Here is a 12,917-nt window from a genome sequence, read left to right on the forward strand (position 1 = left end):
TGAAGATTAAGTGTCAAAATGCATATTCAACAAACCATAAACCATCAAGATAAACTCCTTCTACCAATTAAACCTGTCATAGAAGATGAAAATTTACATCTAATATTGAAATAATTGATCCAATTATATGAGAAAATTCTTTAAATTTTTATCTTACCTACCTGTTGTCAAGTATCTTTTCACAATTATTTCATTCTGTTGCTGATCTCTTCCACCTATAATTAAATAGTTCTCTGAGCTAATGAACCACAGAAATTTCTCAAACCTACCAAATTGAAAGAAAAAAAGTTAACATTCTTTTGCTTTATAGTCACCTGAATTCACATCCTTTTTGCAAACAAAATTCCAAGACACTATCCTACCTTGTAGGTTAAGACAACTTGATGGTTTAATTTATTAAAGCATCAAACTGAATTTTATTGAAATCTTATACAAACTGGCCAAGGATATTCTTATGACAGTCTTAGAAGTAATTAAATTCTATGTTTGAAAATATGTTCTCTCCTTATCTCCCTCTCATATAGTCCCCTCTTAAACTCAAGGATAACATAACAATGAATTACACAAAGCAACAACATACAATGTCACATGGTCCCTAGGTTTAGTTTTCTTTCAGTGGGGCACTGGCTAACTTTTGAGGCCACAAGTAAGAAAGAAGTTTTCTCACTCTGTCCTGAATCAACTGAATACTTACATATATGGTATTCTTTATACTTTTATACTTCTAAAGGTAATTTTTGCTCTATAAAACTAACTTTTCTCAAAAGAAAAAGTAATTTGGTTTTCATGATTAATACATACCATCATGATAAAAAGTAAAGAGTATATATTTGTATGACATTTAGAAAATGACAAAATAGAGATGAACAGAAATATTTTCTATATTACATATGACTATTTCTTTGACTTAATCTACAATTTAAAAACTTCTGATTAAAAATGATAGATTAAGCACTGGCATTAAACTCCCTTTTAACACCCAAAATATAATAGCACAAGTATTGTGTTCCTGTTTTCTCATCTGATTTTTTATTAATACATATACATGGTTCACAAATGTTTTAAATCAGACAAAAAAGGCATAGTTTAAGATCCTGCATCCCCTTTCAGTTCTCATTACCAATATCAAACAGAAGTCCACTGTTACTAGCTTTCTGTATATCCCTCTCCAGAGTTTCTTTATACATATAAAAGCTTTAAAAAATGCTTATTCTAAACCTTTTCTTTTAAACACAACACACACTATTCTGCAAACTGCTTTCTTTTTTTCACTTAAAAATGTTTTCTTGGGGCACCTAGCTGGCTCAGTTGATGAAGCATGCGACTCTTGATCTCGGGGTTGTGGGTCCGAGTTCCACACCGGGTATAGACATTACTTAAAATATTTTTTTTTTTATTTTCTTAAAAAAAATTTTTTTTAACATTTATTTATTTTTGAGAGACAGAGCATGAGCCGGGGAGGGGCAGAGAGAGACAGAGGAGACACAGAATCCAAAGCAGGCTGCAGGCTCTGAGTAAGCTGTCAGCACAGAGCCTGATGCAGGGCTCGAACCCACAAACTGTAAGATCATGACCTGAGCCGAAGTCGGATGCTCAACCAACTCAACCACCCAGGCGCCCCAACATTACTTAAAATCTTAAAAAACTCATCTTCATTGTTGAATGGATGTACTATACTTATTTAACAATTCTTCTATTGATGGTAGAGAGGTTTTTCTAAAACAACATAAATGCACAAGTACAAAGACAATGAGAAACGTACGGATGTATTTCTAATTATTTTAGTAAAAGAACATAACAGGAAAAAAAAATCAGGAGGAGGCAAAAAGACAAAGAATAAAGAACAAAATAGAAAGCAAACAGTAGGGGCGCCTGGGTGGCTTAGTCGATTAAGGGTCAGACTCTTGGTTTCAGCTCAGGTCATGATCTCATGGTTCAGGAGTTTGAGCCCTGCATTGGTTACATGCTTACTGCAAGGAGCCTGCTTGGGATTCTCTCTCCCTCTCTCTCTCTGCCCCTCCCCCCACCTCTCTCTCTCTCTCTCTCTCTCTCAAAATAAATAATCTCAAAAAAAAAAAAAAGAAAAAGACAGCAAATAATAAAATGGATAGATTTAAACCCAAATATATCAGAAATTGCATTAAATGTAGTCAATTCTCCAGATTAAATGTAAAGACTGTCAGACTGGAAAATGATATATACACTCCTTTAAAATATTAAAATATAAGGATATAAAAGGATTGAAATAGAATGATGGAAAAAGATTTATCATGCAAGCACTAACCAAAAGAAAGTTGATGTAGTTTTAATATCTCACAGAGAAGGGAAAAAAGAAGTTAGAAGTTAAAGGAACATCTGATTACAGTTAATAAAAGGCTCAATTCTGCAGGAAGACATACAGCTTTGTATTTATACTGCCTCATATATATAAAGCAAAAAATGGCCGAAATAAAAGGAGAATGACACAAGTGCACAAGTATGTGATCTTTTATTAAAAAATAATTTTTTTTAATGTTTATTTATTTTTTGAGAGAGGGAGAGAGACAGCATGAGTAGGGGAGGGGCAGAGAGAGAGGGAGACACAAAATCTGAAGCAGGCTCTAGGCTCTGAGCTGTCAGCACAGAGCCCTACACGGGGCTGGAACTCATGAACCATGACATCATGACCTGAGCTGAAGTCGGACATTTAACTGACTGAGCCACCCAGGTGCCCTTATTTATTTAAAAAAATTTTTTTTTTAATTTTTTTTTTTTTTTGAGAGAGAGACACCAAGTATGAGCGGGGGAGGGGCAGAAAGAGTGGGAGACACAGAATCTGAAGCAGGCTCCAGGCTCTGAGCTATTAGCACAGTTCAAACAGGTCTTAAACTCGTGAATCGTGAGACCATGACCTGAGCCAAAGCTGGACACTTAACCAATTGAGCCACTGAGGTGCCCCACAATTATGTGATTTTTAACAAAACTCTCAGTAATTGAGAAAACAATCATTAAAAAAAGAATTAGTGGGGGCGGCTGGATGGCTCAGTTGGTTAAATGTCTAACTCTTGATTTTCGGCTCTGTGCTGACATCATGCAGCCTGCTTGGGATTCTCTTTCCCTCTCTCAGCTCTCACACTCTCTCTCTCAAAATAAATAAACACTTTTTAAAAAAATTAGTAAAGATGCTAAAGATTTGAAAAACATGATTGATGGATGTGAATTAATTAATATTTAGAGAGATGCACTCAACAACTATACAACAAACACTCTTTTAAACTATATATGAAACATTTGTAAATAAAGTGGACCATAAATATGCTGGACCATGAAGCAAGTTTCAACAACACATGTCAAAGGGTTGAGATAATTCAGAATTCTATCTCTGAACATTATGCAAATTAAGCTAGAAAGCAATGACAAAAATATAACCAAAAATCTTCATAGGTTTGGAAATTAATAAACATTACTTTTAAATAAGGCATGGGTGAAGAAATCACAATGTAAATTAGAACACATTTTGACATGAAAGATAATGAAAATAGTATATAACAAAACTTTTTAGATACAGTTAAAGCCAGATTTAAAGGGAAATTTACTGCCTTAAATACTTATCAGGAAAGAAGAGAAGCTGGGAGAAAAAAAGCAATATACCAAATTTCCATCTCAAGAAATCATAAAGGGATATACAAATGAATCTCAAAGAAAAACAGAAAGAGAAAAATAATAAAATAGAGAGCGCAGATATAATAGAGGAGATCAACAGTTAAAACTGGTTCTTTTTTTTAAGTTTATTTATTTTTGAGAGAGAGAACGCACTCATGCGCAAGAAGAGCATAAGCAGGGGAGGGGCAGAGAGACTCCCCTGCTCTCTGAATCCCAAGAGAGACAGAATCCCAAGCAGGCTCCATGCTACCAGTGCAGAGCCTGACGCAGAGCTGGATCTCACAACCATGAGATCATGACCCGAGCCCAAATCAAGAGTTGGATGCTTATTAACTGACTAAGCCACCCAGGTGTCCCAAGAACTTCTGAGACATGAAAATTACAAGTCAATCCTATTCATCAATAGAGATGTGAGAAAAAGAAAGGAAAGAGAGAGAAGAGCAGCAAAATTTTTAAAAATGGAAAAACCAAGGACAAGTGATCAGGCTCAAGAAGCTGAATCCCAGGCTGACAATGGAAAAAGCCAAGAAACAAATCAATCTACACTGTGTAACCCATAAAAAACTTAAAAACAGCACAAGGTACTGCTAGAAATAGGTTAAACTGGGGTTAAAAAAAGAAAAAAGTTCCAGCTGTGAACATGGTAGTAGCTGCTCCTTCCACATCCTAACAGAAAGCCAGAAGTTAATGTTCTATAAAGTGTACGAAAAGGATCTTCAAATTAGGGGAAATGTGGCACTGTTGTAAGAAGGAGAAACATACGTAAAACAGCAATTAGATAAATGTATGAATTACTGGGTACTAAGCCTCTGCAACCTATTATTCCCATTGGGCTTCCAAAATGCTGACAACCAGCTCTTCACTTTCCAAGCAGGGGGAAAAAAAAAAAACAAAAAACAAAAAACACCTTTCCTGAAAAATGAGACCAGCTGAGGAGGAAAAAAGCTAAACACAGTGAGAATTCCACACAAAATAGCCCCCATACATCATTTTATAAGCCTAACCCCCCACAGAGAACTTCCAATCGGCATTTTCATGCTCTACTATAAAATGTGAACAGGCAATACGAACAGACAATTAAGGATCACAAGACAGTAATAAACGTCCTTAACGAAAGCTGAAGACAAACCCAACAAATAAAAAAATAATAAAAAAAACAAACAAAAAACCAAGGGGTGCCTGGTGGCTCAGTTGGTTTAGCGTCCAACTTCAGGTGAGGTCATGATCTTGCAGTTCATGGGTTAGAGCCCTGCATCAGGCTCTGTGCTGACAGCTCAGAGCCTGCAGCCTGCTTCAGATTCTGTGCCTCCCTCTCTCTCTCTGCCCCTCCCCTGCTTGCACTCTTTCACTCTCTCTCTCAAAAATAAATAAACATAAAAAACAAACCAAAAACCAGCAAGAAAAGAATACTTTTAAATAAAAATACATCAAAACTACTCTCAGTTTATAAAGAACTTGAGCAAAAGTTTTTAAGAAGTAACAAAAAACCAAAAACACTTAAAAATTCAGTGGAAGGACTGAAAGATAAAGCAAATCTCTCAGAATATAGAACAAAAGGATTAAAAGTTGAAAAATAGAAAATGCAAAAAAATTGGAGGACCATCCAAGGAGTCCCATATTAAAATTTTTTTTTTATGTTTATTTATTTTTGAGAGAGAGACAGTGAGAGCCAAGTGGAGGAGGGGTAGAGAGAGAGGGAGACAGAATCTGAAGCAGGCTCCAGGCTCTGAGCTATCAGCACAGAGCCCGGCGCAGGGCTCGAACTCACAAACCGCGAGATCACAATGTGAGCCAAATTTGGATGCTTAATTCGACTGAGCCACCCAGGCGCCCCCAAGGAGTTCCATATTTGATAAATAAGACTTCCAGAAGAAAACAAACCAAAAAAAAAAAAAAAAAAAAAAAATCCGTAAGAAATATTTCAAGAAAATTTATCAGAACTGAAAGATTCCAAATTAAGAGACTCAGAGTATTCAGCCTAATAGATTAAAACATCCTCGCCAACCTACATCATTGTGAAAATTTGGAAAACTGAGAGGAAAAAAATTAAAATCTACAAGTTTACAGAAAGGCAAAAACAAATTTTCAATAAAATATAAACTATCAAAATGACATCAGACTTCTGAAGATCAAATTTGAAAGCTAATGCAATGAACAAGGACTTTAAACCTTTTCAAATCAGAATTCTATCAGCCCCACAATTAAATAAAACAATTTTTTTTTACCTATCAAAAACCTCAAAAGCTTTACATCCTATACACGCCTTCTTATGTAGCTTCTAGAGTACACATTCCATCAACTAAGAAAAGAAGTAGGAGATTCAGGACAGAGAATCCAAGATAGAGAAAGGTAAAGAGAACTTCCAGAATAAAATAAAATGAGATCTTAAGATCTTTAGGGTAACCAATTTAGAACAAAGTAGGTCAAAATCTCAGGAGAGACTTCTGCAAGGTACGGATAGAATTCCAATGTGTCTGAACACACCTGGAAGAGGAAGGTAAATGAAACAAGACAATTACCACCTTCACGAAGACAAAAAGCTGAGCAGGGAAGGAAAAGAAACAGTGTTATATGACTCAGCTGTGATTACAATAAAATATTACTGTATATTAATGCTGGATATCTACCTTGACAAAATTATGTCTCTTTACTGGGAGGCTGGCTGGTGTCTATCTGTGTAACGGAGCACCAAATGGAAAGAATAAAATCTTCATCTTCCATAGTGGGAAGTCATTGACAGAGTATAAAACAGAAATACCAAGAAGCAGCAATATAAGCACATTACTAAGAGGAAAGGAGGTAAATACCAAAACAATTAGCTAAAAGAGCTAAAAATAGTTTCTATAAGAGAAGAGGCAACAGGACTAGGGGTAAAATACTGCAAGGCTACTGGTTTTTGCAACAAGCTTTGTAGAACTGCTTGATTTTTCTAAACAATGTACATGTATAATTTTAATTAAAAAACAAAAAAACTATATTTTTAAAAGGTAGAACACTTACCAGTATACTTTTCTTGCTTTCTGAATAGAGGTAACTGTTTGGACTTCTTTTAACGTTTGCTTTGTTTTTTTTTCTGCTGATTTAAATGCCTATTTATAAGAAAAAAGTTTTTAAATAATTTGTTGACAATGTATTTAAATAACACTAAGTAAATGATAAGACAAGAAATTATTTTTAAACGTCACAAAATGGCAACTATTTACATACATACACCATATACACACAAAATAAAGATTTGTGCCTTAAATATTAAAATAATTTAAGTCAAAGGTTAATGTATACAAATATTTGCTCAATACCTACAAATTTTAAAAAGTTTCATTTGTTAACAGATACTGAGTATCTATCATACGATAGGTTCTGGGCTAGATGCTGGGACACAATAGTGAATAAGAGGAAGTTCTCACTCTCACCCTACTAGAGGGTAGAGGAGAAGACATGAATATCAAACACATAATCATTCAAATAAACACGTTAAGTGCTTCTAAGGATGCTATGAGAATATAACAAGAGAACCTAACTTATAAATGCTTATGGTCAAAGAAGGTATTTCTAAGGAAATGGCATTTAGGCTGAAGTCTGAAGGGTAAATGGAATTATCAAGGCAAAGAATAGGAAAAGCACTATAAGCAAAAAGAAAAGGCCAACTTCACCAAGAAAGTAGTGATTACACAGTAAAATGTCAAGAAATGAGGTTGGAGAGAGAGATAGAAGACAAGTCATGAGGGCTACTCATTTAACAGATACACATATTTTTAATGTTTATTTGTTTTTGAGAGAGAGCGTGCGTGAGCAAGTGAAGGAGGGGTTTGAGGGGTGGGGGGTGGACAGAGGATCTGAAGCAGGCTCTGTGCTGACAGCAGAGAGCCCCATGCCGGGCTCGAACTCACCAACTATGAGATCATGAACTGACACGAAGTTGGACCAAAGTCGGATGCTTAACCAACTGAGACTCCCAGGCACCCCTCATTTAACAGATATTAATGTTACTATGTTCAAGGCAATATTCTAGGGGCTGGGACAAAGCAATGAACAAAACAAAGATCTTACTTTCATACAATCTACATTCTAGAGGAAAGACAGATCAACATATGCTGGGAGGGTGTTTTTTAAGAAGAAAAATAAAGCAGAATAAGAGGGAGTGGTTGAAGGTACTACTATTCTTTTTTAATGTTTATTTGAGAGAGAGAGAGAGAGAGAGAGAGAGAGAGAGAGAGAGAGAGAGGACACCAGCAGGGGAGGGGCAGAGAGAGGGAGAGAGAGAATCCCAAGCAGGTTCCATGCTGCCAGTGCAGAGCCTGATGCAGGGCTCAAACTCATGAACCATGAAATCATGACCTAAGCGGAATCAAGAGTTGGCCCCTTAACCAACTAAGCTACCCAGGTGCCCCAAGGGTAGTACTACTTTTAGTAAATATGGTCAAAAAGGCCTGTCTGGGGGCATCTGGGTGGCTCAGTTGGCTAAGTGTCTGACTTTGGCGCAAGTCATGATCCTGCGGCTCGTGAGTTCAAGCCCCACATTGGGCTCTCTGCTATCAGCTCTGAACCGGCTTTGGTTCCTGTCTCCTACTCTCTCTGCCCCTCCCCAGCTCGTACTTCCTCTGTCTCAAAAATAAATAATAACATCAAAAAAAGGGGCACCTGGGTGGCTCAGTCGGTTAAGTGTCTGACTTCAGCTCAGGTCATGCTCTCACCATTTGTGCATTCGAGCCTGCATCAGGCTCTGTGCTGATAGCTCAGAGCCTGGAGCCTGCTTTAGATTCTGTGTCTCCCTCTCCCTCTGCCCCTCTCCCACTCAAGCTCTCTCTCTCTCTCTCTCTCTAAAAAATAAATAAACATTAAAAAAAATTTTTTTAAACATCAAAAAAAAATTTTTTTAAAGAAAGGCCTCTCTGATAAAGTCTCATTTTAGTAAACATGCCAATGAATGGAAGGATCAAACCATGGAAACTTTAAGGGAAAAACATTCTCTGTAGAAAGAGCAACAAACACAAATGCCCTGAGAAGTCAGCATGCATCACTGTTACAGGAACACCTAAGATCCCAGTGTCGCTGAAAAGAGTGTAGCAAGAGGAATGCAGGTGATTAAATTGGAGGGGAGTGGATAAGGTAGGACCTTACAGGGCAGGAGAAGGGCTTTGACCTGTCTTGATAAGATGGGAAGCAAATGGATTTTGAACAAAGAGAAATAACTTCATTTTTTATTTAAAAGGATCACTATGGCTACTGTTTGAAGAACAGACTGTAGGGGGGAAAGGGTAGAAGGCAGAGACCCAAGAAGAGGCTACTATTACAGTCTATGTGAACAGAAATGACGGGGGCTGGGATTATTGAGAAGTGGTCAGATTCTGGTTATACTCTACAAAAGACCTACAAGGATTTGCTGATGGACTGGATATAATTTATGAGAGAAAAGCCTAGGATGACTCCAATACTTTTAACTCAAACAAAGGGAAAAAGGAAGGTGCTATTTATAGCAGGGGAAGACTGGGGAAGGAGCAGGTTTGGGGAAGAAAATAAACACTGGAAATACATATAATTACAGCAAAATTAAGTTTGAAAGTTATTTCTGAATTAGAAAACCTCATTTAAACGAAATAATTAAAGCCACTCATTTAAAGCAGAGAAAAAACAATTCACATTCACTCTAAGAAACAGTAAGTACCTTCTCAGCAGCTTCAACGGTCTTTTGTGTTTTCTTAGCAGCATACCTCTTGTGATCATAGTATCTAGAAAAATGCATTTCTCTTAATTTTAAGTAAAATTAAGCTATTAAAATTTTAAGTAAAATTAAGCTATTCTTTAGCTTTCTATTTGTTACTTCTAATTTTACACATTCAAATCATATGGAACAAATTTTGTGAATTATGCAACTTTGTTTTGTATGTTTTGAAAACAAAGTTGTATAATGCACAAAGTTAGATTTTAAAAAGTGTTTTCACCCCAAAGCACATACATACGTAATATATATACATATATTATCCTTATTATCCTGATTTATTGCAGATATTTTACTTACAATTCATACTTAACACTTACTTTTTGGCATTGGCATATGCTGACAAGCTGAGATCAACATCAACAAGTAATGGCCTATTTTTTTGAGGCTTCTGCAGCTGTTTATTCTTTTGCTTTTTCTTTTTTCCTTTTGGTGCTTCGGTTTCATTTTTTTCAACAGTGATGTCACCATCAACATCGTCATCTTCCTCCTCTGATAACAAGTATGGATTTCTATTAAAAATATTCAATAGTATTTCACTAATGTCAATGACATCACTTTTTTATTTTCAATTTTTTTCCTCAATGAAATTATAAAGTATTTGCAGTATTTAAATAGTTGCATTATTTTAATGTAAATAATGTTTTTTCTGTATCTTCAAGGATAAACTTCCAAATACAAGAGAAAAAATTTTAAATGAATACAGTGAACAATTAAACAGCAAAATAAAAACAAGCATTAACTGCTTAACTAAGAATCAAACTCACCTTAGTAGCATTGTAACATGGTTTGTTTGTAGTTTTAATTCTTTAATTGCACTTGCAACAGGGTCTCCTTGAGCTTGGGCTTCTTTCACAATTAACCCAATTTCTGTCCAATCAATCTGGTTGGCTAAAGCACTTCGAACAACCTGAATAGCTCTGTCAACTATCTGTAGGTTCATTTCTATGAGCTCTCCTTTAAGTTTGTCTATTTCCTTAAGAAACAAAAACATTTACTGTAATACCATGTTAAAGTTATGTTTTTAGTTTTTATTTTAATTCCACTTAGTTAACATACAGTGTTTTATTTAAAGTTACCATTTGTGAAATCTGGGAAAAAGCTAAACAGAATACCTGAGCCTGTTGAAGAGCTTCTAACCTGTTTTCGTGATCCTTCCGGACGTTATCTAATTTCTTCAATGCTTGTTTTTCCTTTTGTGGGCAAAACATATTTTTTAAAAATTAGTTTTCTTCTGCCTTCTGCACCTTTCCTCTCTTACATCCTGAAACTCTCCCTCCTCCACTTCAACCCCACAATGCTGTCTGAGGTTCCTGCAGTCCAACACCCAGGTCTACCCTACCCCAAAGTGTTTCAAGCTCCCAAATTACCTCTCCCCACTACCTACTTCCCATTCCCTATATAGGAATGTATTCTGACTATAAGACATTTTCTTCTTATCACATAACTGTAAAGTTTTAGGGAAATGCATTCTTAAAGAACACAAATTACCAAAAGAGCTTCTTTTTAAGTTATTGCTGCTTTTAATTTTCTCAGTATTATTTCTACAGAGTACTCTTTTTCTTAAATTAATGCCACAAAGTCTTACAGTAGTTAATTTACCTTCTATATAGCATTTTAGCATTTATCATTTGCATTTCAAGGTTATTGATTTGAGGCAAATTTTCTAACACTAGTAACAGAATCATCAGTTAATGAAGGTTTGAATCATGGGATGTAGTATTTAAAAGATTTGAATCATAAGAATGGTGACTATTAAAAGAACACACAGTGATTACTAAAATAATTCATGAATATTCTGATGCACATAAAAACATGCAATCCAATGTTACTGCTAAATATCTGTTTACTAGCTAAAGTGCTGCCACCGTGTGGCAGGCACACTATTTAATTCACTCAACCCACCAGCTTTGAAATTGTGCTGTTAATTTTTTAAACAGAGGGGAGGGCACAGAGATTCATATAATTCCAAACTTTTGCACACATATTTCAAGAATTTATTAATATTTTTGAAAAATTAAATCCTCTTCAAATCAAGAGTGACTGTGGCTAATTTCTAAAACAACTCTGTGGCAATGCTCCAAAATCATGGTCAAATGTACCAAGAAACAGAGCATATTAAAACTTCCTGTGGAGTTTGAAAGCCCACTTAGAATAAAACCCAGTTTAATGAAAAATACACTTATTTGTACAGAAAGAACGTTTCCCTTTCTTTTGGCCTACTTAAAAATCTCCTTGGAACAATGTTCCCTTAACAGCAAAGGTTGAAAAGCTTTGGGTTGCTGTAATAACCCATATTATACTAGGGAATAAATAACAGGACTCACCTTCCCATTGTATTTTCCATCTTAGAGAATATCTTACGTACAGATGGAACAAACGAGGGAATGCTTTTCAACAGTGAGATCTCCCCTGGACCATTATCAGTGAGCCAAGGGATCAGGGCATTCCCATACTACTTCTGAAACGTCACCAATTCCTATATGAAAGCATTGTCTACACAGCAAATCACACCAAGCCTAGTTAGTTTAATGTTTTTAACAATACCATACCTGTTGTAAAGCTTTTAAATCTATTTTCTGACCTTCTATCTTGGAATAAAATTCATCCACGGCCTTATTTAAAAAACAGAAAAAGACAGTAACTGGTTAAAAAAAAAACAAAACAGGGTCTCTACTTCAACTTAGATACACAGAATTTTAGAGTCCATTTTGTTTCATAACACTACCCAAAGAACTTGAACAGATTCCCAGGAAATGTATTATATAGCTCAAAGGGCCAAGAATCAAATTAAGTTCAAACCTTTGGTCCTTCATCTTGAAATAAAGTGACAATAAAAATTTCCAACAGTTTTTATTTGTGACTGCAATGATCTTTAATCCTCAGATACAGTGATTGTAAACCAGAAATATTTTTAATTTATCAATCAAATCAAGTTGGTGTTAATTTAATAACTCATATCATACTAACTGGTCAAAAAAACAGAATTGGAAAACCCACCTTGTCAAATGATTCAAATTCTATATATGGACATTGTGAATGTTGAGAAAACAAGAAAGGATGAAATTCCTCATACCTGCAAAACATATTTATTATATCATTCAAGAACATTAATAAATATCCAAAGTAAACTGACTCATGCCTATATGCTTACGTGAGTATGTCTTCAGTTGGTTTATCTACTTCCAAGCTTGGTTTTATTTCTCTTTTCTGAATGATGTACCCCTACAAAAATCCAATATTAAAATTCATTTCTCTTCATAGTTAAGATGTATCTTCCATGACTGATACCGATTTTATTAAACTTACAAAATTATTCTAGTTTTAAATAATCTGCTACATTTGTCTATTGATTGTATCAATTCTCAAAATGATGTTTCTAGGCTCAATAAGTATTATTAAATAATACTTTTTTTCATATGGACAAGAAAAATAAGGAATAAAGAAAATTAAAACTAGTGATTTGATAAAATGATGGGATTATCCGTGTACATTTTGCTTTTTTCTTCCTAATTTTGGATATTCTGCAACTTTAAAAAGTCAATAGCACTTTACT

The 12,917-nt window shown here is 35.2% G+C and overlaps 1 protein-coding gene across 1 annotated transcript in view; it reads right to left on the minus strand.

Annotated features, from left to right (window-relative positions):
• Positions 1-12,917, minus strand: part of NEMF (nuclear export mediator factor) — a 56,327-nt gene that overhangs the window by 27,824 nt on the left and 15,586 nt on the right. Inside the window, 9 exon segments of the mRNA XM_042943111.1 lie at positions 162-265; positions 6,643-6,731; positions 9,308-9,371; positions 9,682-9,873; positions 10,129-10,337; positions 10,477-10,554; positions 11,914-11,976; positions 12,362-12,437; positions 12,516-12,586. Of these exon segments, the coding sequence (XP_042799045.1) occupies positions 162-265; positions 6,643-6,731; positions 9,308-9,371; positions 9,682-9,873; positions 10,129-10,337; positions 10,477-10,554; positions 11,914-11,976; positions 12,362-12,437; positions 12,516-12,586 (946 nt within the window).

Source organism: Panthera leo, chromosome B3, assembly GCF_018350215.1.
Source record: "Panthera leo isolate Ple1 chromosome B3, P.leo_Ple1_pat1.1, whole genome shotgun sequence".
Taxonomy (NCBI): Eukaryota; Metazoa; Chordata; class Mammalia; order Carnivora; family Felidae; genus Panthera; species Panthera leo.